The sequence below is a fragment of the Sceloporus undulatus genome, chromosome 4, assembly GCF_019175285.1.
Source record: "Sceloporus undulatus isolate JIND9_A2432 ecotype Alabama chromosome 4, SceUnd_v1.1, whole genome shotgun sequence".
Lineage (NCBI taxonomy): Eukaryota > Metazoa > Chordata > Lepidosauria > Squamata > Phrynosomatidae > Sceloporus > Sceloporus undulatus.
Genome location: NC_056525.1, coordinates 106,263,528 through 106,287,504, shown reverse-complemented (window position 1 = coordinate 106,287,504; position 23,977 = coordinate 106,263,528). Strand labels below are relative to the sequence as shown.

General features: G+C 40.0%; 1 protein-coding gene across 4 annotated transcripts in view; it reads left to right on the top strand.

Annotated features, from left to right (window-relative positions):
• AGL (amylo-alpha-1, 6-glucosidase, 4-alpha-glucanotransferase) overlaps positions 1-23,977 on the top strand; it is a 62,070-nt gene that overhangs the window by 33,522 nt on the left and 4,571 nt on the right. For all 4 annotated transcript variants that reach the window (XM_042462021.1, XM_042462022.1, XM_042462019.1 and 1 more), the window contains 13 exons: positions 1,443-1,573; positions 5,530-5,666; positions 5,788-5,921; positions 7,262-7,437; positions 10,126-10,228; positions 11,210-11,435; positions 13,143-13,254; positions 13,549-13,684; positions 16,378-16,490; positions 19,236-19,447; positions 20,545-20,642; positions 22,164-22,251; positions 22,350-22,483. In XM_042462021.1, the coding sequence (XP_042317955.1) occupies positions 1,443-1,573; positions 5,530-5,666; positions 5,788-5,921; positions 7,262-7,437; positions 10,126-10,228; positions 11,210-11,435; positions 13,143-13,254; positions 13,549-13,684; positions 16,378-16,490; positions 19,236-19,447; positions 20,545-20,642; positions 22,164-22,251; positions 22,350-22,483 (1,800 nt within the window). The remainder of the gene's footprint in view (positions 1-1,442; positions 1,574-5,529; positions 5,667-5,787; positions 5,922-7,261; positions 7,438-10,125; positions 10,229-11,209; positions 11,436-13,142; positions 13,255-13,548; positions 13,685-16,377; positions 16,491-19,235; positions 19,448-20,544; positions 20,643-22,163; positions 22,252-22,349; positions 22,484-23,977) is intronic.

Below are 23,977 nucleotides of genomic sequence, written 5' to 3'. Positions count from 1 at the left end.
CTGCTTGGAGGGCAGCTGCCCTTGATTGTAATAACCTTTTGTTTTCCAGAGCAAGTGGAATCTGCGGCATGATACCTGACAGGGTTGCAGTACAGCTGGAGGAGATACAATCTTTCCTCAAGCCATGCCGCAGTTCCCATTTACATGGCTCTTGTATAAAACCACATAGACATGTTGACATGTTTCCAGTTATGTTTCCAATTTAATAAGTAATTTCGCACCAAATTTTTTAAAAAGTTATAAGCATGCCACATTATTGCCTTACCTGTAGACTTAGATAATAATATACAAATATCCTGAGGAATCTTGTGGATAAAAATGTCAAAATGTGAGTGATTTAGAGTAGTAAACATAAGATTCAGATTATGACCAGCATAGTGTAATGATTTCAGCATTAGACTACAATTTTGGAGATTAGAGTTCAGTTCCCTGTTCAGCTGTGGAAACCCACTAGATGATCTAGGGTGGGTCACACATTCTCAGCCCAAGGAAAGGCTTGTGCTGGGTTCACTTTAGGATTACAGTAAGTCAGAAATGATTTGAAAGCACACAACAATTGAATAAGCAGGCCAGAATGCCAGGATAGGTCGAACACTGTTTGATATGAAGTAAATACAAAGCAGAGGTTGAGTTGCTGAAGCACTGTGTAGCATCTCTGCATGTTGAATTTGTCTTGTTGCTCCATTCCACTTGTAACTACTGTTAAACATGGTCTGGATTTAATAAAGCATCATAGACTTCATGTAGTGCCTTCATGAACAACAAGAGTATATTTCTAATGTTGAGGTTCTAAATATCCTTAAGGATCAGATCCCAGCTGATCCTGGAAGCTAAGCAAGGTCAACTTTGGTTAGTACTTAGCTAGATACCACCAGGCAGCTACTGCAAACTATATTTCAGAGGAAGGAACTGGCAAAAACCCCTCTGAATATTCTTTGCCTAAGAAAACACAATGAAATTCATAGGGTCGCCATATGTTGACTAGTGACTTGAAGGAACATAAGCACATACATATTTTTGATAAACCCTATATGCTCGACTCTAAATCGCCCTCATGTATAAGTCAAGGGCAGGTTTTGGAATCAAAATTATGTATTTTGATATAGATAATGCAAGGGCAAAATTTAGGGCCCTGTAACAAAGGATGTAAAGGATGAAGCAAAGGTAAACAATGCTGAAGAACTTAAAAATTCCAGGAGGCATAACTCTTTGTGCTCATATTAAAAGCTGGATCAATGAGAGAATACAGGGAAGTCAGAGCTTCCAGGACAGATTACTCTTTTGCTTTTCACCAGGGCGTAGTTCCTATCTATCTATCTAAGTACAATATGTACATTGACCCATTGATAAGTTGACTCAGGTTTTTGGGATCACTTTTTTGACTAAACTTTCTAGACTTCTACATGAGTAAATACAGTAGTCAATTTTTGGTTCTTCCTCAGCATTGCATCAAAATTAACCTTAGCAGACCTGAATCAAGTATTATATCGCTGTGATTCTGAGGAGCAAGAAGACGGTGGAGGATGTTACAACATACCAAACTGGACACCGCTGAAATATGCCGGCCTTCAAGGTGGATATTAAAAGCTGCTTCTTTGTCTTGAGTTAACAGATAATTTAATTAATTATTATTCCAGTTTTAAGTTCTCCTAATTGTAACTGTCTGTATGATTTCACTCTGTAAGCCAAAGACAATATATCTGCCACATAGTCTGGGTTGCTTAGTCCATGATAACCTATTCTATCCTGTCCTTTTTGTCAGGATGGTTCTTACAGTCCCAAGCACACTAAAAAAGCAAGGCATTCACTAGGCCCCTTGAGGGCCACCTTATAAACTTGTTCACTTGTTTTTCTTAATGGGCCACACTTGAAATGCCATAGATTAGTATTTATTTATATGATTATCAAGAGCCATTTCAATCAAGCTTCAGACCTGACTGGTTCAGTACCTATACAACCTCACTTAACTCAGATAACAAGGAAAAGTAGAACTTAGAGGTCATCAGTACATTAATGGTAGCAAGGTGCAAATAACCTTACCTAGCGGTTTCATATAGCTATTAAAAAATGTAGGAGATAAATTCTTGTGTTATTCAACAGCTGATATGTTGAGGGTTGAGTAAAAGCCTTCTAGTGCCCAACCCTGCAGGTAGAAACAAATTTAAACCCAACCCTGCAGGTAGAAACAAATTCACTGTGGGACTCAATGCAGCGTCCCTTTGGAGTGGCCTGCAGCTGCCCCTTTCCTCACTGGATCAGGCCGCAGCAATTACATGCTGTGGACCCAATCTGGCCTTTTCATGGCGCAAAAAGGAACTGCAAAAAGCAGCTTCTTTTTGCGCTGTGTAAAGGGCATCCTAGCCACTACCGCGCTAGCTTTTCACCACACCCCCACACTTATGTCATGCTGCCCCTATACCAGCGTATAACGCTGATCTCTCAAGCCCCTATATCACTAAGCTTCCAATATGCATCCCTTAGAGCCAATCTAAGAGAATACATGGTTTGTGGTATGAAAAGTTACTGAGAGGGCAAGGAGTATTAATACAGTGGTTTTCCAAAAAAGGACTTCTGCTAGGGCAAGCCAAGCCTTTTTAGTACCAAATTAATCTGCTTCCTCTTACAGCATCTGGGTTTAAACCATTACCATCCTCTAATGGTTCTCACCTAAGAAGGAGATGTTAGTGACCAGAAAACCTCCAGAATCTCCCAAAGAGTTTTCTCTGTTGTATTTTGAGCTTTATTATTTAACTACAGGATTTAAAAAGATACTGAAAGGCAATAGATAAGCTTCCCATGCTAAGTGTAGTAGTCTTGTCTGATGAGCATGACAAAATTAACCCTTGCTTCCTGCAACAAACAGACAAAGAATCCTCCATCCACGGTTTGTCTAGTGCTACATCTGAACCAGATTCAGATGTAGCACTATGCAACATGTGAGGCCAGAAGCCAAGGCTTGTTCTTGGGTTATAATTTAGGCTTGCTAGGAGGCTGAGTATCACAATTCAGATGTAATGGTAGACAAACCATATATGGAGACTTCCTAGTTTGTTTAGCCACTACCTTGGCAGGAGAAACCAAGCAGGAACAATATAGCAGCATTCACCACTGTGTTAACTTGTGCAACCGAATTCAAGGGGATTCTGACTTTACTGTTATGTTCAGACTGGCCCACTATCTCTAAATGCAGTCTAATTGCACAGAGTAATTTCAAATATGAGTCTCAACAGCAGTTGACAAAATGTTAGTCCAGGTTTGTGGAGTGGAACCAAGCAAGCACCCTGGTTTACCAGGGAACTGATGGTGATGAAATGAGTGGGATGGAGACTTGAGCGATGATGGCAGAAGACTCAGAGCGAGTCTGACCGAACACAGGCTAGAGCTCATTGGAAAGTCTATGCCCATGGCAGTAGTGACAGCGAAGAAATCCTTCTTCATTGCCACCATTGCATCCTCACAGTGTCATCCAGCTGAGATGTTTCTAGTGGTCAGGGGCCTTCTGCATTCCACCCCACAAGAGCAGTGTATAAACCACTTGGTAGCCTGCTGTGAAGAGTTTGCACAGCACTTTGTGGATAAAATCACTTGGATCTGCTCCGACTTGGATGCTGTAGTTGATACAGATCTGGTGGATGTAACCTTGATATCTGCTTGCCCGGTATTATTTGATACGTTTCAGTTTGTGCAACCTGAGGATGTAGACAGAATCTTTGGAGAAGTGAGATCCATGCCCATCTTAGCTTTTGAGAGCAGCCAGAGGGGGACTGGCTGACTGGTTAAGGGAAGTAGTGAATGCCTCACTACAGCAAGGTAGGTTCTCAGCTTGTCTAAAAGAAGCTGTAGTGAGGCCACTACTGAAAAAAATCTTCCCTATATTGGAGAACTATGGGCCAGTTTCAAATATCCCCTTTTTGGGCAAGGTGTTGGAACGTGTGGTGGCCTCCCAGCTCCAAGGGTTCTTGGATGAAAGGGATTATCTAGATCCATTTCAATCTGGCTTCAGACCTGGCTATGGAGACAGCTTTGAGTGTCTTGGTGGATGGCCTACGCAGGGAACTGAACGGGGCAGTGTGTCCCTGTTGGTTCTGCTGAACCTCTCAGTGTCTTTTAATACCATCAACCATTGTTTCCTTCAAGGTCACCTCTCTGAGATAGGACTTGAGGGCACTCTTACAGTGGCCTCAATCCTTCTTGGAGGGGCAAACTCAGAATGTGATGTGGGGTCCCTCAGGGTTCTATTCTGTCCCCAATGTCATTTAACATCTACATGAAACTGCTGGGAGAGGTCATCCAGAGTTTTGGGGTGTGGTGTCTCCAATATGCGGATGACATTCAACTCTGTCCCTTATTTCCATCAGTCCAAGAAAGCTGCCTCTGTACTGAACCAGTGTCTGCTGTCAGTAATGGATTGGAGGAGGGTGAACAAATTGAAACTCAATCCAAGCAAGACAGATATACTCCTGGTCAGTCATAAGGCAGATCAGGAAATAGGGATTTAGCCTGTGATGTATGGGGTTACACTCCCCTTGAAATCGCATGTTCGCAGCTTGGGTGTGCTGGATTTGGATCTGAGCCTGGATTCCTAGGTTTCAGCTGTGGCCAGGAGTGCATTTGCACAGTTAAACTAGTGCACCAGCTGCACTGATTTGTTGAGAAGTTGGATCTGGCTATGGTGATACATGCCTTTATTACATCCCATTTGGACTATTGTAACATGCTCTATGTGAGGCTGCCCTTGGAAATTGTTCGAAAACTGCAGCAGATGCAAAATGCTGCAGCCAGACTGTTTTCTGGGGCTGGCTACGGGGATTATGTCACTCCCCTGCTGAAACAGCTGCACTGGTTACTGGTCTGTTTCTGGGCAGAATTCAAGGTGCTGGTTTTGACCTTTAAAACCCTAAATGGCTTGGGTCCAGACTGTCTGAAAGACTGTATCTCCCTATACCAGCCAGTGCTAAGATCGGCAAAGGAGCCTTTCTCTCAGTTTCACCACCTTTACAGCTGTGGTTGGTAAAGACTTGGGAGAGAGCCTTTGCATAGCTGCTTCCAGACTGTGGAACTCCCTGGCACAGGAAGTCAGGTCAGCCCCCTTCCTGCTCACTTTCTGTGGCAGTTGAAGACATTTTTATTTAAACAGGCATTTGGTGGGTAGATTTTATTTGAGTAATTTGGTGTGCTGTGTTAATGTTGAATGATTTGTACTGTTTTTAACTATACTGTTTTTAATCTGTGTTTTAATGCTGGTAGTATTTAATTATTTTTTTTACATTTTGTAATCAGTGTTTTAGCTCTGTCTTTTTAAAATATTGTAACCTACCTGGAATCTCATTGTGGGAGAAAGGCAAGATATAAATCCTGGAAATAAATAATACTGTCAAAAGGAGTTAGTCTGAAGAAATTGAACCTAAACCCATCTTTTCAGGCACCACTATAGCTGTTATTCTGCTTTTTACTCTTGAAAACTTTAATCTATTGCTTCTGATAGTTTCATGACATGTAATACAGAGCCATGTTTCTATGGACTTTCAGGTATAATGTCAGTGATGGCAGACATTCGACCAAACAATGATTTGGGGCATCCTTTCTGTGGTAACTTGCGAGCTGGAGATTGGATGATTGATTATGTGAGTGATCGCTTAATATCCCGTCCTGGAGTCTGCTCTGGAGTAAGTTAAAACAACCCAAGAAAAATGTCCCTTTAAGATCAGATGCTACATACTAATTTTCAACCATTAATTTTAAGTATAAATTTAAACTCAGTTCTGCAATCTTTTCTTTGTTTCATAGGTTGGAAAGTGGCTGAAAGCAATGTTTATCTACTTGAAACGAATTCCTCGTTACCTCATTCCATGTTACTTTGATGCCATATTAGTTGGTGCTTATACAACACTTCTTGACTTGGCTTGGAAACAAATGTCTAAGTATGTTTTTAGTAAACTTACAGAAAAAATAGGCAATGCATGTCATGTACAAATAGCTCTATATTCTTTGGGATGTTTGATCTGTTTTTCTAAAGACACTCAGGAGATACCACATAACTAAATTGTAAGAATTCTAGCTGAACTTAAAAGTTCCCTTTGTCAATCTTTTGTGTTATTATTTTAATAGCCTTAGTTGCAATTCATTTAGGACAACAGTCTACCACTAAAGATAACAAGTAGTAGATTCTTTTCATATTAATGCTAGAATTCTGTTGGTTAATCCCATCTGAAATAAACCCATTGAATGGATTATTGATTGGAGAGTTAATATGTAAGTATATCCCATTGATTCAGTTGGCCTGCACTAGTCAGGACTAACTATAGAATTTAGGTCCATATATGATTGTTTTTTTATCAGCAAGACTTTGTTCATAACTAGTGTTAATAAAATAAGAGTCACTGGCCCTGTCTGTATGAGCCAAATAAAGTGTCCTCCCCCATTCACCCAGTGGAGAGATCAGACGATGCATGGCCCAAACCCAAGTTCTTCTGTGAACTGACCAGATGATGGCTGGCCTGTACAGCACCAAAACCAGGGTATAACACCCTTAACATGGATTTAAATAACTCACCAGTTGTTCTGAGTCTTCCAGAAGGACCTGGGGTCCTCCATTCCAATGTGAGATGGCTGTTTAAAATGCATCCCACTGAGCCACCCAGCCAGCCATTGCCACCATGAGTGATCAAGGCTGGGCACCTCATTCTGACCTCATTGTGAAGTGACCTGCTATGATGGCAGACTCACCATGCACCTCAGTGGGATGTGCATGCGATTGGCTGCCTGGTGTTGGAATGGAGTATTTATAATGGGCCAGGATTCTCCAGGCTTCTCACACCAGTGCAGACAGAACCATTCAATTTTTTTGTATTTATCTGTGATTGATTAATGGTGTATAATTCCTTGTCCAACCACCTATATACAGTACTTTAGACTCTGGATAGTGCTCTATGTATCTGATGAAGTGGATTATAATCTCTGAAACCCCATGTGTATCTTGGCAAAGTTCAAAGCATTGGTTATGACGTACAAAGCCCTATATAACTTAGGCCCAGACTTTCTGTTTCCTTGCAGAAGCCTGCCTGGGTCTTAGGTTCTTCAGGAAAGACCTTTCTCTCAGATGTTGTCATAGGTACATCTAGGTATATCTGGTGAAGAGACAAGAGAGGATCTTTTTGGTGGCTATTATCAGGGTGTGGAAGTTCTTTTCATGGAAGGCTAGGATATCCCCACATTCTGCCAGCCAGTGAATTAATTACAGCTTTGTTCAATTTAATTACAGCTTTGTTCAGAATGGCTCAACGTTTGTTAAGCATCTTTCCTTGGGGTCAGTCCAGATGTGCGGAATAGGAAAATATCCTTCTCTGCCCCCTCTGTCTCCAGCTTTAAAGGATGTTCCTTATCGTCTGAATGAAATTACAAAAGAAAGAGAACAGTGCTGTGTTTCCTTAGCAGCTGGTAAGCTGGAAATTCTATCAGGGGTCCCTGAAATTGACTGCCTTAAAAATAAATGTAAATATTTTGAATTTGATTATACTGAAGCTTCTTTGCATAACAGAAGTAGAAGCTTTGTAGTGAGAGTGGGCAAGACTTGGGGTACAGGAATCAGTTCTACACATCCAACCAGTTAACACCACCATAGCCTTTCCAGCTCCCAAAAAATTCTGGTTTTGTAAATCCCACAGTGGGATTGCTAAAAAGAAGGGCCAGAGAGACTACATCATGTTTTAAAGGAGAGGAGCCTGGAGGAAGCCAATTTTTGTTGTTCTTTTCTAGCTGGAGAAAACAGACTTTAGGAGCCAGTTATGGTCTTCAGTCTGCAGGATTCCTGTGCCTGCTCTATAGAAACATATGGAGCCTGGGAGGTATGTGGGGCAAATGTTAGCACTATAAACTCATCCGTATTTGCCCCACATGTCTCTCAGCATGGAAAGATTCATGCCAACCTAGAAACGTATTCTGGGTTCATTCATGAATGCTTCCCTTGTACTTACCTTATGCAGCAGCAAGAAGTAACAACTGGGGATCCTGAATCTCTGAAAAAGAAACCAACATTCCCCAACTGTCTTTCTGTGATGAACTACAGCTCGCATCATTTTCAGCCAAACTGTCTGTGTTGATTGGGTAGCTGGCAGTTACAATACAACACATTTGTAAGGTACCACATTGGGGAATACTGAAAGAAACAAACTGTAGTGGTTTATTTCTAGAATAGAAAGCTATTTTTTATGTTGACCACAAGGAAGAATTATCTGAGTAATTATGGTGAATGATTTTATGGGAGGACAGATATTCTTAGCCTACAAAAACACAGACATTTTTGAACTGCAGAGTTTTCTTTTGGGCCAGAATGACAAGCAAAGCAATACATCAGTATTCAACCTTGTTGTTGTAGTTGCTGTTGTTGTGTTCCTTCAAGTCATTTTTTACTTACGGCAACCCCGAGACAAACCTTTCACAGCATTTTCCTTACATGTAGTAATTTTAGGAAACATGTTCTCTTAAACATATGTATTTATGTGGTTATACTTGTGCTATGTTGAGTTACTTTGGGGGACAAATTTCTCTTTCTTTTAATTACTACCTGAGTTCTGCAATCATAGAGTAATATCTTGGTTCTTATTTCATTTATATGTAGTTTTCCTTGAACTGCTTGTTGTTTCCTGTACTTTTTGTTTTAGTGCTATTATTTCTTTCATTGACTCGTCTCATAGGCTGGCTGCTTCCCACTTTACCAGAATTCTATTATCATAATATTTAGTCTCTAGGCAACCTTTCTTTATATCTGACAGTATTTTGTTCTTATAAAAGTGATTTTCATAGTTGTGGTAATGCAGGGTTTTGTTTTTTTTAACTCAGTCTATATATCACAGAAGTGATATGTGGTCTTTTCCCAGGGTGTTTATAAACTTAAATGGTTCACAAATGCCAGTTCATTTCCACTTACCCAACCTTCTCCACCAGTGTGCATTGGTAATTACATCCACTGTGCTTCCTCCACCTGTTTGGTTTGTCCCCAGATACTGCAGGTTGAGTATCCTTTATCCAAAATTCTTGGGACCAGAAATGTTTCTGATTTTGGATTTTTTCAGAATTTGAATCATCTAGTGGAAATCTGGTACAATCAGGCTGCATATCAGTCCTGGGACAGCAGAGGAGATAACAGCAAGCCCCAGCTGCCAGGCATGTATTCTTTGGGCTCCCCCACCACTTGCCCACTTCTGCATTGCAAATGAGTGAGCAGAAGTGCTTCAAGTGCAGCCTCAAAGGTGGAAGAGGCAGCTGGTCAGCTCCTCAGAAACTGAACAATGTGTGCCTGGAGGCCGGGGCTTTCTGCTGCTTCCCTGTGCCATTTTATATCTTTCTATCTGTTGTGCACCTGCATTTTGCCTGTGACCCATCACATGAAGTCAGGAAATCAAAAAGTTTCAAATTTTGGAGTGTTTTAGTTTTAGGATAAGGAATACTCAGCCTATAATTTATAAAGAATTAGAGTTCAAGGTATTATTTGCATTTAGTACTCTAGCAGCAAACAGGACCCCAGGAAATCACCATTCAGTTATCTACTTAATGCTTAATTCTTTGGGTAGTATCATTGTTTTATATTGTAGTTTTACTTGTAAAGCACCATGTACATTGATTGCATTGTATAACAGCAACAATAAGAATAAGCCGGTGCAAAATTATTGAAGCTGGTAGTGTTACAGGCCAGATATGAGTTAGAGGAGAAATTTTTAGAGTTGAGGTTAGTCCAGTGTCAAGCATAAAACCATCTGTGATACATTAATATATCAAATCTAGTGTCAAGCACCATCTTTTTGAAGACTTTCCCCTGCAATATACAAGAAGCCCCTTTGCAAACACAGGCACGTAACAGTAATCTAGTTATCTCACACTGTTGGTTCAGAGTAACTTGTAACAAGCAGTTTTAACAAGTCACAAAGGTCTGTTTTGACATTAGGGTTATGAATATATGGCTGCAAAGAAGTTCACAGACTTTATTTTTTTCACTGATCATGAAAAAATAAAGCTGATCCTAAAATGACAATAGGGGAAATAAGGCCAACTCTGAGAATGTATGGGACTTTTTGTAGGCCAGGATCCATTAGGTTTTGAAGTTATGTTTGCTTTATCTCACCTGTTCAGGTTTACCTCATTTTTCTTCTGGAATTTTCCGCTCCTGGGGAAGAGACACCTTCATTGCGCTGAGGGGCCTGATGCTAGTTACAGGACGTTACTTGGAAGCAAGGTGAAATAAGGACATATATTAGTAGGAGCTCACTAACATGACTGTTTGTATAAGGTTACTGTGGGATGAATAAAAATAGACATTTTGAATAGCTGAGGAACAATTGATGTTCCTTTGGTATAGTTCTGGCCCCTTGCGACTGTTTATGGATTTATATTTTCCTTATATATTTTTCCCAAGCAGTAGGTAAAGTAGAAGGTGTATACATACACACACACACACACAATTTCAAGACTGATGAATTTATATAAGGCTGATCTTTGTTCATTTTGTGATGTATACATGTAAAAATGGAAGACTAGCATCATATATAGATATATGGTTGAAGACCTATTAATTAATAGAATCCATTCTCTTTGAAAGAGTAATACATTCTCAGAGTAAAGGAAGATTATTTTGCATTTGGTTTTCCAGTCATTCATTACACATTTTTGCAATTTGGAACCTAAAATTTGTTTACAAAATAATGGTATCTATGCTGACCTTTGAGAAAAAGAATATGTACATATTGGCTCCCTTATCCAAAATGCTTGGGACCAGAAATGTTTTTGGATTTTGGATGTTTTGAGATTTTGGAATATTTGCATATACATAATATCTTGGGGATGAAATCCAAGTCTAAACATAGCCTAATGGTAATTTAATACACAACATTTTGATAATTTTGTGCATGAAACAAAGTTTGTGTACATTGAACCATCAGAAAACAAGGTGTCACTATATCAGCCACCCAATTTTGGATTTTGAAGTATTTCAGATTTTTGAAATTCCAGATAGGAGAGACTCAACCTGTGATACTTTTGTTAGGACCAACAAAAGTAGCTCATGGATTAATAAACCTGAACACTTTTGTGACACTTTTACTGGTCTAAATAAAAGTAATACCCAACAGTGGAGGAAAGCTGTGAAAACAAGTTAACCTGGAAACATGACATGTTTTATTCCCTTCCTTCCCAACCCACCCCATTCCCCCCTTTATAGAGACATCATTTTAGCATTTGGAAGTACCTTAAGGCATGGCCTCATTCCCAACTTGCTTGGCCAGGGGACTCATGCCAGATTCAATTGCCGCGATGCTGTGTGGTGGTGGCTACAGTGCATACAAGACTACTGCAACTTCATTTCAAATGGCACTGACATACTCAAGTGTCCTGTATCCAGAATGTACCCTACAGATGACTCCCCTCCTCTGCCACCAGGCCAAAAGGTAATTATAACTTGCTTTCTCTTGCAGCTCTGGAGAGAAACTGTCCTGCCATATACCTATTTTGGCTCATGACATGCTATTGTCTAGAATAACTGATCTCTTGAGAGATGATAGGTAGTTGATGTTTTTTTTTCTTCAGAGAAACTTAAACTATGCTTCCTTTCTCTGTAGCTTTATTATTTTAAAAAAATGTATAGGGCCATCAAATCAATGGATCTGACAGTGGCCAAAATTCAGGTAGGGATATCTGCATGCATATGCGTCTCTTTCACATCCAGGTGTGCTTTTTTGGGTCCTGCAGGAGTTGGTATTCCTTTCCTCTCCTTACAGTGCCCCAAACCCTCCTCTCAAGGTACTGTAAAATATTGAAGTCACCTCACATGGCCATTTTGTGCTTTAAGGTGAGCAGCCAGGATCAGAGAAATATCTGGTAATTTCACACATACACATGCACAGAGAAAGAGAGACAGACAGACAAACACACAGACACACAGAGATAATAAAAACAGAACTGCTGAGACGCACATCCCAGAGAACCCCATGGATCTCAGTGTTGATATCATCATTGTGCACTGGGCTCTTAAAAGGAGGGTAGCCAGATGTCCTCATATCCTGCCTGTTTACCTTGAAGCATGGAATGGCTGGGTGAAGCAGCTTCAGGATTTTACTGTGAGTTGAGAAGGATGGTATATGGCTCCACATATTGTAGGTCTACTCTGAAGGGATCGTGAACTGAGCCAGTAAGTGTTGATTTACCAAATTGATTGGATTATCTAGTCTAGCTGGGATTAGATAATCCTAACTATTCATTGGATTATCTGGTCTAGCTGGAACTAAGAATTGTGTTAAGCTAGAGTTTGGTGCTGTTTTGGGCCCAAAGGTTAAGAAGATATTTAATGCAACATTTGATAATCCCAAAAGGTTTTGGCCTAGACAGTGGTTGGAAAGGAGACTCCCTGGAATTTTTTCATACTGCATCATGAGTTCCTGCCTGAAATGGCAACATCAACCATTATTCCTTGCAAATATTAACATGCAGGACTCACAGTACTAAACAATAACCACTTCTTGATTTTCTGTTTATTATTTTGTCCCTTGTCTGGCAGACAGAATTACTTTTCTTGATGGATGTTAATATTTGTTTGACAGTACTAAATTCATAGAAAATATAGACAGTATGGGCTCATACAGGCAGTTTATTTGTGGTCTGCAAGTATAGCAGCAGGGAGCCACCATCTTCCTCCCAGACTTTTGCAAGCTCTGGATAGGAGGGTAAGTAGCACCCAGGAAGGGCAGGCCTTCTCCCAGGCAGACATTGGAGAAGAATGCTTCACTGTAGTCCTTTCTAGGGACATAAGAGGAGGTGTATACCTCTCTTTTAGCCAATGTGGTGTAGAGGTTTGAGCATTGTACTGCAACTATGGAGATTAGGGTTTGAATTCCTGTTCAGCCATAGAAACCCATTTGGTGATCTTGGGCAACTAACATGTCAGCCTCAGAAAAAGAGAAAGGCAAACAAATCTGAACAAATTTTATGAGGGGGGGGGGAGCTAAACCATGATAGGTTCATCTCAGAATGACATTACCACAACAAATACCTCTCTTCTAAGGTAACATACATTTCTATCTTTCTGTGTTAATGCCTAATGGCTTCATTTTCTCCTCTTTGCTTTTTCCTCTCCTGTCTTTGAACCAACCAAAACTCAGGACCAACCACTATATGAATTGATACAGGAAGCTATGCAGAGACATATGCAAGGCATAGATTTCCGAGAAAGGAATGCTGGTCCACAGATAGATCGCAATATGAGAGATGAAGGTATGTGATCCTTGAAGAATTTTTGTTAAGGCTGTAATACGTTAGGGCTTCTCTTATGTTTATTTTCCTAGTAATTATATAAAATAATCCTTCTGTTATACCACTGTAAAGATTACTTTGAAGTCTGTTTTTATGCCAGCACATTGCACTTAAAACTTTATGTACCACTATTTACTTAAAGTTCTCACTTATGCCATGAGGCATAATTTGTTCTCATCCGGTATTATATTGGGCATGCCAAGATATTTTCCCCCTGTGACAGATTGGAAATTAATCTGATTTTCTGCTTGGTAGGTTTTAATGTGACTGCAGGTGTGGATATGGAAACTGGCTTTGTCTATGGAGGGAATCGTTTTAATTGCGGTACATGGATGGATAAGATGGGAGAGAGTGACAGAGCTCGCAACAGAGGTATTCCAGCAACTCCAAGGTATAATATGAAGGTTTTATAGCGTTTGTGGACTAATGCTTATAAGCTAATGCTTAATTTTATTATGAAAAAACAGATTTTCACTTTTAAATGAAAAATAACATTTTCAGGGTTAGGAAGTGTGGTTTTCACATATATATATATATTTGGATCACAACTCCCACTACTCTCACTGGGATGAGGGAATGATTGGACTTGTAATTCAACATGTGGACCACTGCACATTCCTTTCCTCTGTACACCTTACATTGAGGTGGAAGTTAGTAACAGGAATTAATATAATTGAAAACCCGTAATGTACCTATTTGGAAAGAGAGGGATGCCTTAAGTCTGTGTTGGCAAACATGTGCCACGTATGCCATCTGTGGCATAGGCAACCATAGGACAGAGGGGCAGGCAGGCATGTGTGTACACATGTGCACACATCCAGCCCAGGTCCTTCCTGGGCTGGTTCTCCTGCACAAAACCAAGCCAGGACAGGTGGTGCGCAGCCCTTCTGAATGGAAGCCACACCCCCCTTCCAGCCAAAAACCTTGCCCCACCATGAAGCACATGCTTTCTCCTCCTTTTCCTCTCAGACTTGGGAGGTGTTGTTGTGTGCCTTCAAGTCCATTCTGGCGACCCTAAGGCCACCCTGTCACAGAGTTTTCTTGGTAAGCTTCATCAGAGGGAGTTTTCTATTGCCATCCTCTGAGGCTGAGAGATGTGTCCTGCCCAAAATTCCCCCACTGGGTTTCATATCCAGTGGGAATTACATTTCTATATTGTAGATGTGTGTTTGCCTTCCAGTTTACCATTTGCCTTCCTCTGAGGCTGAGAAAGTGTGTCCTGCCCAAGGGTCTCCCACAGTGGATTTCATAGGCAACGGGGACTACATTTCTATAATGTATATGTGTGTGTGTTGTGTGCCTTCCAGCCTTTTCTCACTTCTCATTTGCTTTCATTTGAGGCTGAGAGAGTGTCACTTGCACAAGTGCATTTCATGGCCGAGTTGAGAGAGTTCCTTGGTTTGCTATTGCCTTCCCCTAACGCTGAGAGTATGTGACTTGCCCTAGTGGGTTTTGTGACCTGAGGCTGGGAGAGTATTGGTGACCCTAAGGAAAAACTATCATGGGGTTTTCTTAGCAAGATTTACTATTGACAGGAAAAGGGCACGGAATTAAGTTTTTAAAATCCAGTGGGTGAAAAGGGCTGTAGAAGGCACTGCCAGAAGGGAGGCTTCCAACTTGGGTATGAATTCAAAGAACCAGCCCTGTTAGTCTGGAATATCAATATGCACAGGGTGTTCTATGGAGGACACTTGAGGAAAATGTAGGATGTGAACAAATAAATGCTAAAAAACACTCTTATAAATGTACGCTTCTTAGTCATGTTAAAATTGAGGTCTTGGGAGATGGGGAGAGTTTCTGAACCTGAGACTTGCTTGGGCTCCTTCAAACCTATTCACACATTATTCTAATTCATGGCTTAAGGAATGGGTGGATGAACCTCTTTCAATGTGAGGGCCAAATTCAATTTTAGAGACATTCTTTGTGGCCGAATTTCACTGGTGGACAGTGTCAAAAATGCCAACTCTTAAAGCTTAAATCTCATTATTGCTAGTAACTAAGCACTGGGAGATGCATTTGAACCTTCTAGAATGGGGAAAGGAAAATTTGCATGGAGCATGAGAAACCACCAAATGATGGTATGATAGCAAAGGGGATGTGTCCATTGAGGGAACCAGGGAGGACCAAGTTCATCCTCAGAACTCAAGGTTCCCTTGCTGTTTTTTGTTGTGTGCCTTCAAGTTGTTTCCAACTTATGGTGACCTTAAGGTGAATCTATCATGGGGTTTTCTGGGTCTGAGAGTGAGTGACTCAGTAACCTAGTGGGTTTCCATGGGGAAGTGGGGAATTGAGCCCTGGTCTTCAGAGTCATAATCCAATCCTCAACCCACTACACCACACTGGCTCCCTACCCATAGTTTATGTGAATGGAACTTATATGTGCACCAGCTCTTTCTTCACCTGACACTAAAAATGTTTGTGTCATTAAATGTTATTAATTCATGACTGTTAGATTAAGCCTACACATTAAAAGAACCAAGAAGGCTTTTTTATACTCTGACAGAGGTTCTCCAGGGTCTTATGCTTTCAGGAGCTGTCAAGAACTCTGGGTTTGAATGATAATAAAAATGTTCTTTCTCAGTTAATGCAGCAGTGCAGCCAACATGGTGTAGTGGTTTGATCATCGGATGAATACTTTAGAGACCTGGATTCCTGCTCAGCCATGGAAACCCTTTGATGATCTTAGGCAGGTCACCCTTTCTCTGCCACAGAGTGTAGGGTAAAGGCAACCCCCTCTGAACAAATCTCCAGCAGCATGGATATGACATGCATACTCCAACTTACCATGGGAGCGGGGAGTGTTTTAGGTAGGATTTTAATGTGGCTTCAGAAAAGACAGCTTCGAGCTGTTTTTCCTGCCCATCTTTTTGCTCCAAAGAATCCATTTAATAATGGTTTTTGGAGTGATCTGAGCTGCCTTCTGGATCTATTGACATAAAGCATCCTTTCATGATTATGTCCATAATCGTACATGTTTTATTAATAAAAATATTTTTAAAAGAAAGAAAGCATCCTTAGTTGGTGTGAATATAGTTTTATTTTTATTTGGAATTTGGCTGTAATTCTATACCTATCTTCCTTTAGAGATGGTTCTGCAGTAGAAATTGTTGGTTTATGCAAATCAACAGTTCGCTGGTTGTTGGAGTTGTCCAAGAAGAAAATATTCCCTTATTCTGGAGTTACTGTGAAAAGACATGGTAAGTAGTCAGTTGGATACTGTATAATTGGAACAGAACCATGTACTGGTACAGCTTGTTTATTCATCTACTGGTGGTAGTAGTAGTAATAGTAGTGACACTTCTATAGTGTTTTCAAGTGTTAAATGCTATTCATGTGCATTATTTAATAGTCATTCTTACAACAATGCTATAGGGAAGACATTACTATTATTGCTACTGTACTGCACATAATGATAATTTTCTGAACATATTGGCCAGGATCCTGGGTTAATGCCAGCAAAAGCTTTTTCTCAAGCAGCATGTAGTGGTGTTGGGGGTGGCAGTGAAAACTTTCTGCTTGAGAAGAAGAAATTGCTCTGCTAGTTCCTGAGCTGCATGGGAACCAGCTAGGCAGCTTCCTCTCCTGATGGAAAATCTGTCCAAACTATTGCAAAAATGCAAGATCTGCCACAATGGAAAACCACATTTATTATCATTTGGGGCTTCCTGGAAATCATTTCCAATCCACAGAGGTTGCATCCACACTGCAGGAATAATCCAGTTTGACACCACTTTAATTGCCATGATCAGTGCATGGGATTCTGGGAACTGTAGTTTGTTGTGGCACCAGAGCTCTCTGATGGATAAAGCTAAATATCACATAAAATTACATTTCTCAGAATTCCATAGCATTGAACCATGGCAGTTAAAGTGGTGTCGAATTGGATTATTTCAGCAGTGTGGATGCAACCACAGACCTCAGCAGCAAGCAGGGACGTGTGTGGTGATGAAGGAAGTTAGTTAAGCAACTTGCCCAGTAAACATTCCGATTTCATAATGCTGCAGACAATTAGGCAATCATAGATTTATCCTGTGTCTATGCTCACTGTTGGTTCTAGAGACCTGAATGGGCACGCCTACTTCTCTTTTCTTGTTTTTAAGGTACACTATTCCAAAAATCTTACCGCTCTAGCCTAAAGGCCCTGTACTCTCCTTCCTGTTCCATGAGGAAGAAAAAAAGAATGGCCTTTATTGAAACTGAACAACCATATGTCCTTTACAAAGATTTTTTTTGAACCTTCCCTTGGCTACAATGTGTATTGGAATTGTAAAAATCTCAGCTTCTAGATAGGAATGAAATGTTTGTGTGTGAACTGGAAATTGCCTCTGAATGTTTTATGAAAAGGGGAATGCCATATAGCTCTTTTTTTAAAAAAAAAAAAAGAACTTTAGGAGCAGATAGAGCAATCAACAGGAACATTTCCACCATCTGTTTTCCAGTGGAAATGGCTTTTGCTGCTATCCCTCCTATCTTTACAGCACCCATATCCACATTTCCTCTAGTGCTGCATTGCTGTCTATGCCAATAGTGGCATATTTTCTCCAGCAACAAGATTGTGGCCTCTATAGATTAATATTTTATGATAGTGGTTTTTAAAATTAAGGAGGTTTCGTTGCATGGACCTGTCTGAAAAGAGCTCTGAACAACTGTCAGCGAACCTGTCAGCAGAAGAGGCTTCTCTAGTGTATTGTAGGGTCCTGTTTTTTTTAAACAGCACCCAGGTGTATTAAGCCTTCATTGCTGTCTTCAGATTAGTAAGACTATACCCTAGAGCCCAGTCAGTATTGTTTTCTAAAAATCTGCATTGGAAAAAATGGTAGTATTGTGAGAACTCCACAGAAGGTGGAATTTTTAATAAAGGATAGAAATAAACAGTTTTGCATGGTAATGTTTGCACACTGAAATTAGTATGGCATTTCAGCTGTGAACTCCCACAACATGTCTTTATCTCCCAATCTCCTTACCATTGCTATTAGGGTGGGGTAAATGGTGATCCATGAACCAAATGTGGCATCCAATGCCATTTTTGGTGCCTTCATAACTCTTCAATTTCTGCAAAGCAAAAGGCTTCTTGGTCATTTCTGTCAAACAAACAAACAACCTTCTTCTGGGTTTAAACAGCTCTGGTGTCTGAAAACATGGCAATATTGCCCCTAAGGGTGTATTTGGGGACAATTTTTTTTTTCATGGATGGGGATTCAGCCGGGGTTGTGGCTCTTCAAAGTCCCATGGGGCGATTAGTGCAGCCCTGGAACCTTTGACATTTGCCCATCTTTAGTTTAGTTGCAACCACTGGGTGAAGTCAGTTGGAGAAGTAAAGTGTCATCAGTCTACTGATAACACTCAGTTCTGTTTGTTCATGTCATTGGAATCAGATGAGGCTGACTAAACCACTGTCTGGTCACAGTAAAGGGGAGGACAAGAGCCACTAAATTGAAGCTGGATCCTGAGAAGACAGAAACATTATGGCTTGGTGGTTTCTGAATGGGATTGTTCTTCCCTGAAAGAGCAATTATGGAGCTCAAGAATATTGAATGTAAAATAATTAGTTAGTATGTTAACATGAAATACAAGAGGTTAAGAAAGCTCCATACAGACAGGCCAAAATAAAGCTGCTTCGGGCCACTTTGGAAGTATGCTGTTTAAATGATACATGCATCCTAAGAGTTTGGAAGCTGCACCAAAGCTGCGCTCCAGTCCTTAGGACTAGATTGTGGCTTCGGCGTAGCTTCCAGACTCTTAGGACGCATGCATCATTTAAAAAGCATACCTCTAAAGTGGCCCGAAGCAGCTTTATTTTGGTCTGTCTGTACAGGGCCAAAGAAAGGGAGACATTTGCAAAACACTGCAGTGTCACTGTGCTGTACTAACACGTGTACTTTTTATCTGTTCTGTGGATGCTAGTGGATTGTGGAAAAAAATTGTATTACACTATTTTCCAGGGAAAGAAGAGACTGTTACTTATGATGAATGGAACAGAAAAATCCAGGCCCACTTTGAAAAACTGTTCTTTGTCTCTGAGAACCCATCAGATCCCAATGAGAAACATCCCACTCTGGTTCATAAGCGGGGCATATATAAAGACAGCTATGGAGCATCAAGTCCTTGGTGTGACTATCAGCTAAGGCCAAATTTCCCTATAGCAATGGTTGTGGTATGTGTAAACTAACTTTACTTTCTCAATCTCTCTCACTTATTATTTTTTTAATATAAATTTTATTAGGTTTTAAAAGAAAACATACATACACAAATCATAAACATTATCATACAAACACATTGAGAAGTTAGATAGTATATTAATATTTGTTTGGAGTCTTTCATTCTGAGAAGTTCATGAATCAACACTTTATACTCTCCTACCTTTTACCCTCTTTCAATCAGCTACCCACTCCTATTATCTTTCTTGCAAAACCTCACTTGCTTATTATGAAAATAACTCTACATTATATGCCTCTACTTTTCCTTGTGAATCTACTTCAAACTGTCTCAATGATACCATTAAAAATGAGTGAAAGATTATGTGTGGTGATGGTGGAGGCATTAAACCTTACTTCTGAAATAATCCCCCAATATCACAGTCTTAGATGTGGTTTAGATCTATTAAGTACCTTAATCATTTGCATGAACATTTATTATTCCTGAAGTACAAATATGAATAAGTTTTTTTTCCTGTCATGATTACCAGGCTATTCTTATACTTTCTTAGAGTATGACACATAGTTCTGTTGGACTATACAGTATAGTAGGGCATTGTGCTACATCATATAAACATTTATATGGGATAATGGAAGTTGTAGTACCTCTGCATCTGAAGGACCATAGTGCTCTGCCTTAGGTTGCAAAGTCACTTATCTCTCATTCTTTCATTAAGCAATGTTTCCCAACCAAATCACAGAAGGGCAGGTGGTGGTTGTGGAGCTGGTAGTTGTTGTGGAGCACCTAGACACCTAGGACTTCAGATACACCTGGCATTTCCTTGGGTTTAATTACTTGCCCTGATAGGGGAAAGGTCCAGACTTGCCCTGTTAGGGGGAAAGAAGGAAGGCCTAAACCAGTTAAGCAGAAGGCTTATGTGGATTGCCTTGTTTAATAAATAAATAATTTAAACATAAATTTTAAAGTAGTGTCAGCTTATGGGCACACTGGGAGTATTAAAATATACACAAAATGTTAATTTACTCCTCCAGAATTCTGGTATTGTTCTGAAGTTAATTATTTTCCCTTTTACTCTTTTGATTTTGTTTTGTTAAGGCACCTGAAATGTTTTCTATTGAGCGTGCTTGGAAAGCACTTGAAATGTTGGAACACAAGCTACTTGGTCCACTTGGCATGAAAACTTTAGACCCAGAGTAAGTATGATGGAGAGCTGGTTAAATAACAAATACTATCCAATAACAGTGATGAAGTTTATTCCCACTGACCCTGGACTTCTCCAGGTCATCCTTTTCAAGAGAAGCCTAGAGTACAATTCCATCAGATAAACGACTCTCTAATAGAAAAATGTGTTCAAAACTTCCAAGGCCCAAGTGTGTATAGCATCTCCTTCCTCAAAGTTTTGTCTTAATCCAGCTCATGTGCTTTTATAGAACTGCCATTTTAGTATATTTGAGAGGGAATCACAGCATCCAACTGAAATGATGCCATGTTTCATCCGTTAAAGGATTTTGTGTGGTATGAAAATAGATTTGGCTGTAATCTTCTTCAGAGATCCAGCTATTGGATGCTGCATTTTCAGTGCTACAGAGTTAATTTTGCAGAGAGAGAAACTGGGTCAAAGCTGAACCTTAGAGCAACTTTCCACAATACTGCTGTCTTTCCTGTTCTTACATTCCCATTCTTGAGGAGCCTGCCAAATGAAGCAAGCATTTTATGCTTTATTGGGAGTGAGGTTCATGGATGAGCAATAATTTTTAAACTTCCTAAAGTTAGTGAAAAGATGGTTCACTTGCTCATAGAGCTGTGTAATCACGATTTATGTCTTTGGCAATGTGTGGTGTATGAAGTGGGTGCTGGCAGTATAATAAAAATAAACATGCTAACAATAAAATGAATTAAGCTGCAACAACCAACTGACCAAAAATCTGCAACATCCAGCAGCAACTCTGCCCCTCCCCCAAGATCTGCACTTAAAATCAACTTTACAGGTATAGGGTTCTGTACATTCAGCCCTCTTTATTCACAGATATCTTATCCATGGATTCAACCATCTATGACTTGAAAATATTCAAAAATTACAGTGGTCCCTTCCCTTACGTGGGGGATCTGTTCCGGACACACACACATCCCGTGTAAGGGGAATTCCGCTTATGCTCGAGCTCCATTGAAAGTAATGTGGTTTTTGCCCACGGCATGCATGCCATTGCCCCTTCCAGGTGGCACCGAGGTTTCTTCTGACATGGCTTTCAGCATATGCTGAAAGCCGCATATGAGATGCCCGTGTCATATGTGGGTGCACTATATATGACTTCCCAAAAGCAAACCTTGATATCACTATTGTCTACATGGGACGCCATTTTATTATGCCATTATATGTAATAGGACTTAAGCATCCATAGATTTTGGTATCCACGGGGGGGGGGGGGGGGGTTCTTGGAGCCAAACCCCAATGGATACCAAGGGCACACTGTACTATCCACAGTTTCAGGCATCTGCTGGGGGTCTTAGAACGTATCCCTGCAGAGAAGAGGAGACTACTGTATTTGACTTTCAGTAGTTAGAAATAAAAAACTTAGTCATTTATTTAGGGAAAATGGTAAATAAATTTCTGTTGAACTACAATCAGTTCTTCACCTGACATATTTCCAAATATTATAATACTGTACTGTTTTCTACAAAGATTTATTGTCTTTTGTTTCTCTTTTTTGCTACAGTGATATGGTTTACTGTGGTGTATATGACAATGCCTTGGACAATGATAACTACAATGTGGCTAGAGGATTTAATTACCATCAAGGACCTGTAAGATTTGGGCTTCAGCATTTTTTATCAATAGATTTTGTTCTTCCTTACCAAAAATATTCATTCACAATTCTGTTTTTGTTGCTTTATTTTTACAGGAATGGCTTTGGCCTATTGGATATTTCCTTCGTGCCAAGTTATACTTCTCCAAATTAGTTGGTCCAGAGGTCTATGCAAAGACCGTATTTTTGGTTAAAAATGTTCTTTCTCGCCATTACGTACATCTTGAAAGGTATTCATTCTGTTATACAAATTTAAATATTATTGTTGGAGAGTGTCCATTCTGATATTCAGTCCAAAATTAAATAGATTTCAAATTTGGATATTTATATGCACAGCAGAAATTGGAAGAAGTAGATAAGGAAGTTGCCTGCAGATGTTCACATTATGGTAATAGTGTAACCAGGTAGACTGGATTTTCATAATCTGTTCATTGCAGAACCTACAAAATGGAACCAGTATTATCAGGTTCAAATTATAGACAAGCCTGTGAGACTGTGGAAGCATTGTGAGCAATAGCAAATGTGGTGATTTTTACAGAGCTTGGAAAGACTGAAGAGAGAGCCAGACATTTTGCAATCATTATGGGCAACGATGATGCTGAAATGGGGGGGGGGGGGGATCTGGGGGCTATAGTCCAAAAATGTTACATTCTCAAGATAAGGTACCCCAACCCTGAATTATTCTGCCATTTGAGCTAGCTATCAGTCCAATCTACCAGTAGCAGGCTATATGTCTGTGGTCTATGTACAGCAGTTACATAAAGACCTCCTGAGGTCAGGAATGAGAATGGAAAATACATTAATCAAGAAGTATGGATACCAATCACTTTTGTCTACAAGGAGCAAAGTCTGTGTTTTCTGTTTCCCACCCCTGTAGTTAGATTGTCCACATAAGAGTTTCCCAGAAAAAAAGTCAATTCTTTGATGAGGCCAGAGGAGCATTAAAAAGTCAGTTCCTTGATGAAGCCAGGGAGGTGGGGTCTTTGTGCTTCTATTCTGTCTTTTGCAAGGTGTTTGATCATATGCATGAATAAATTGAAATCTCAAGTCTTCTTGTTGGAAACTAAGAAAGAAGTGTGTCCAACCTCATAGTAATAGATGGACACTGTGAGTGGTTACAGTTTTCCATCCACACTCTTTGGTATAATAGAATGTCAGTGCAGGACATGCATATACGATTCTCAGGCCAGGACCTTTATACTTTGAGTCAGCTGGTGCTATACCCCTACTCCTATCCAGATCCTGAGAGCCCACTTTGCTTGGCCATGGTGGTACTAAATGGAGAAGCAGATTTTACTAACATACAGCACAGGAAATATAAAGGAAGCCCAGGAAAAAGAATATTGAATAACAAAATGATATATACAAAAACATCTTTCCCCTCATCATCATCATCATCAGTAGAAGCTTTGATTTTGCTTTCAGTTTATTAACATAGGTTTAATAAAGCCTGCATATAAGTTCTAGCTTTTTCACAATGTTGCAAAAGTAATACTTTTGCATAGTGTGAAGAATCTAGGACTGAAATAAGTTGTTTTAGAGCAGCTTTTAATTTGATGAAATTTTTCTTTACCATCTGGAGCTTTACTTCCTTTTTTTCTGTTGTTACTGGTGACTTATCACTTTTTCCTTTCTTGATAATTGTTTTGTTTTGTTCTGCTTTAAATAAAAATAATGCAGGTTGCCCAGTTAATTTCTCAGTCATAGCATGCTGTTAAACATAT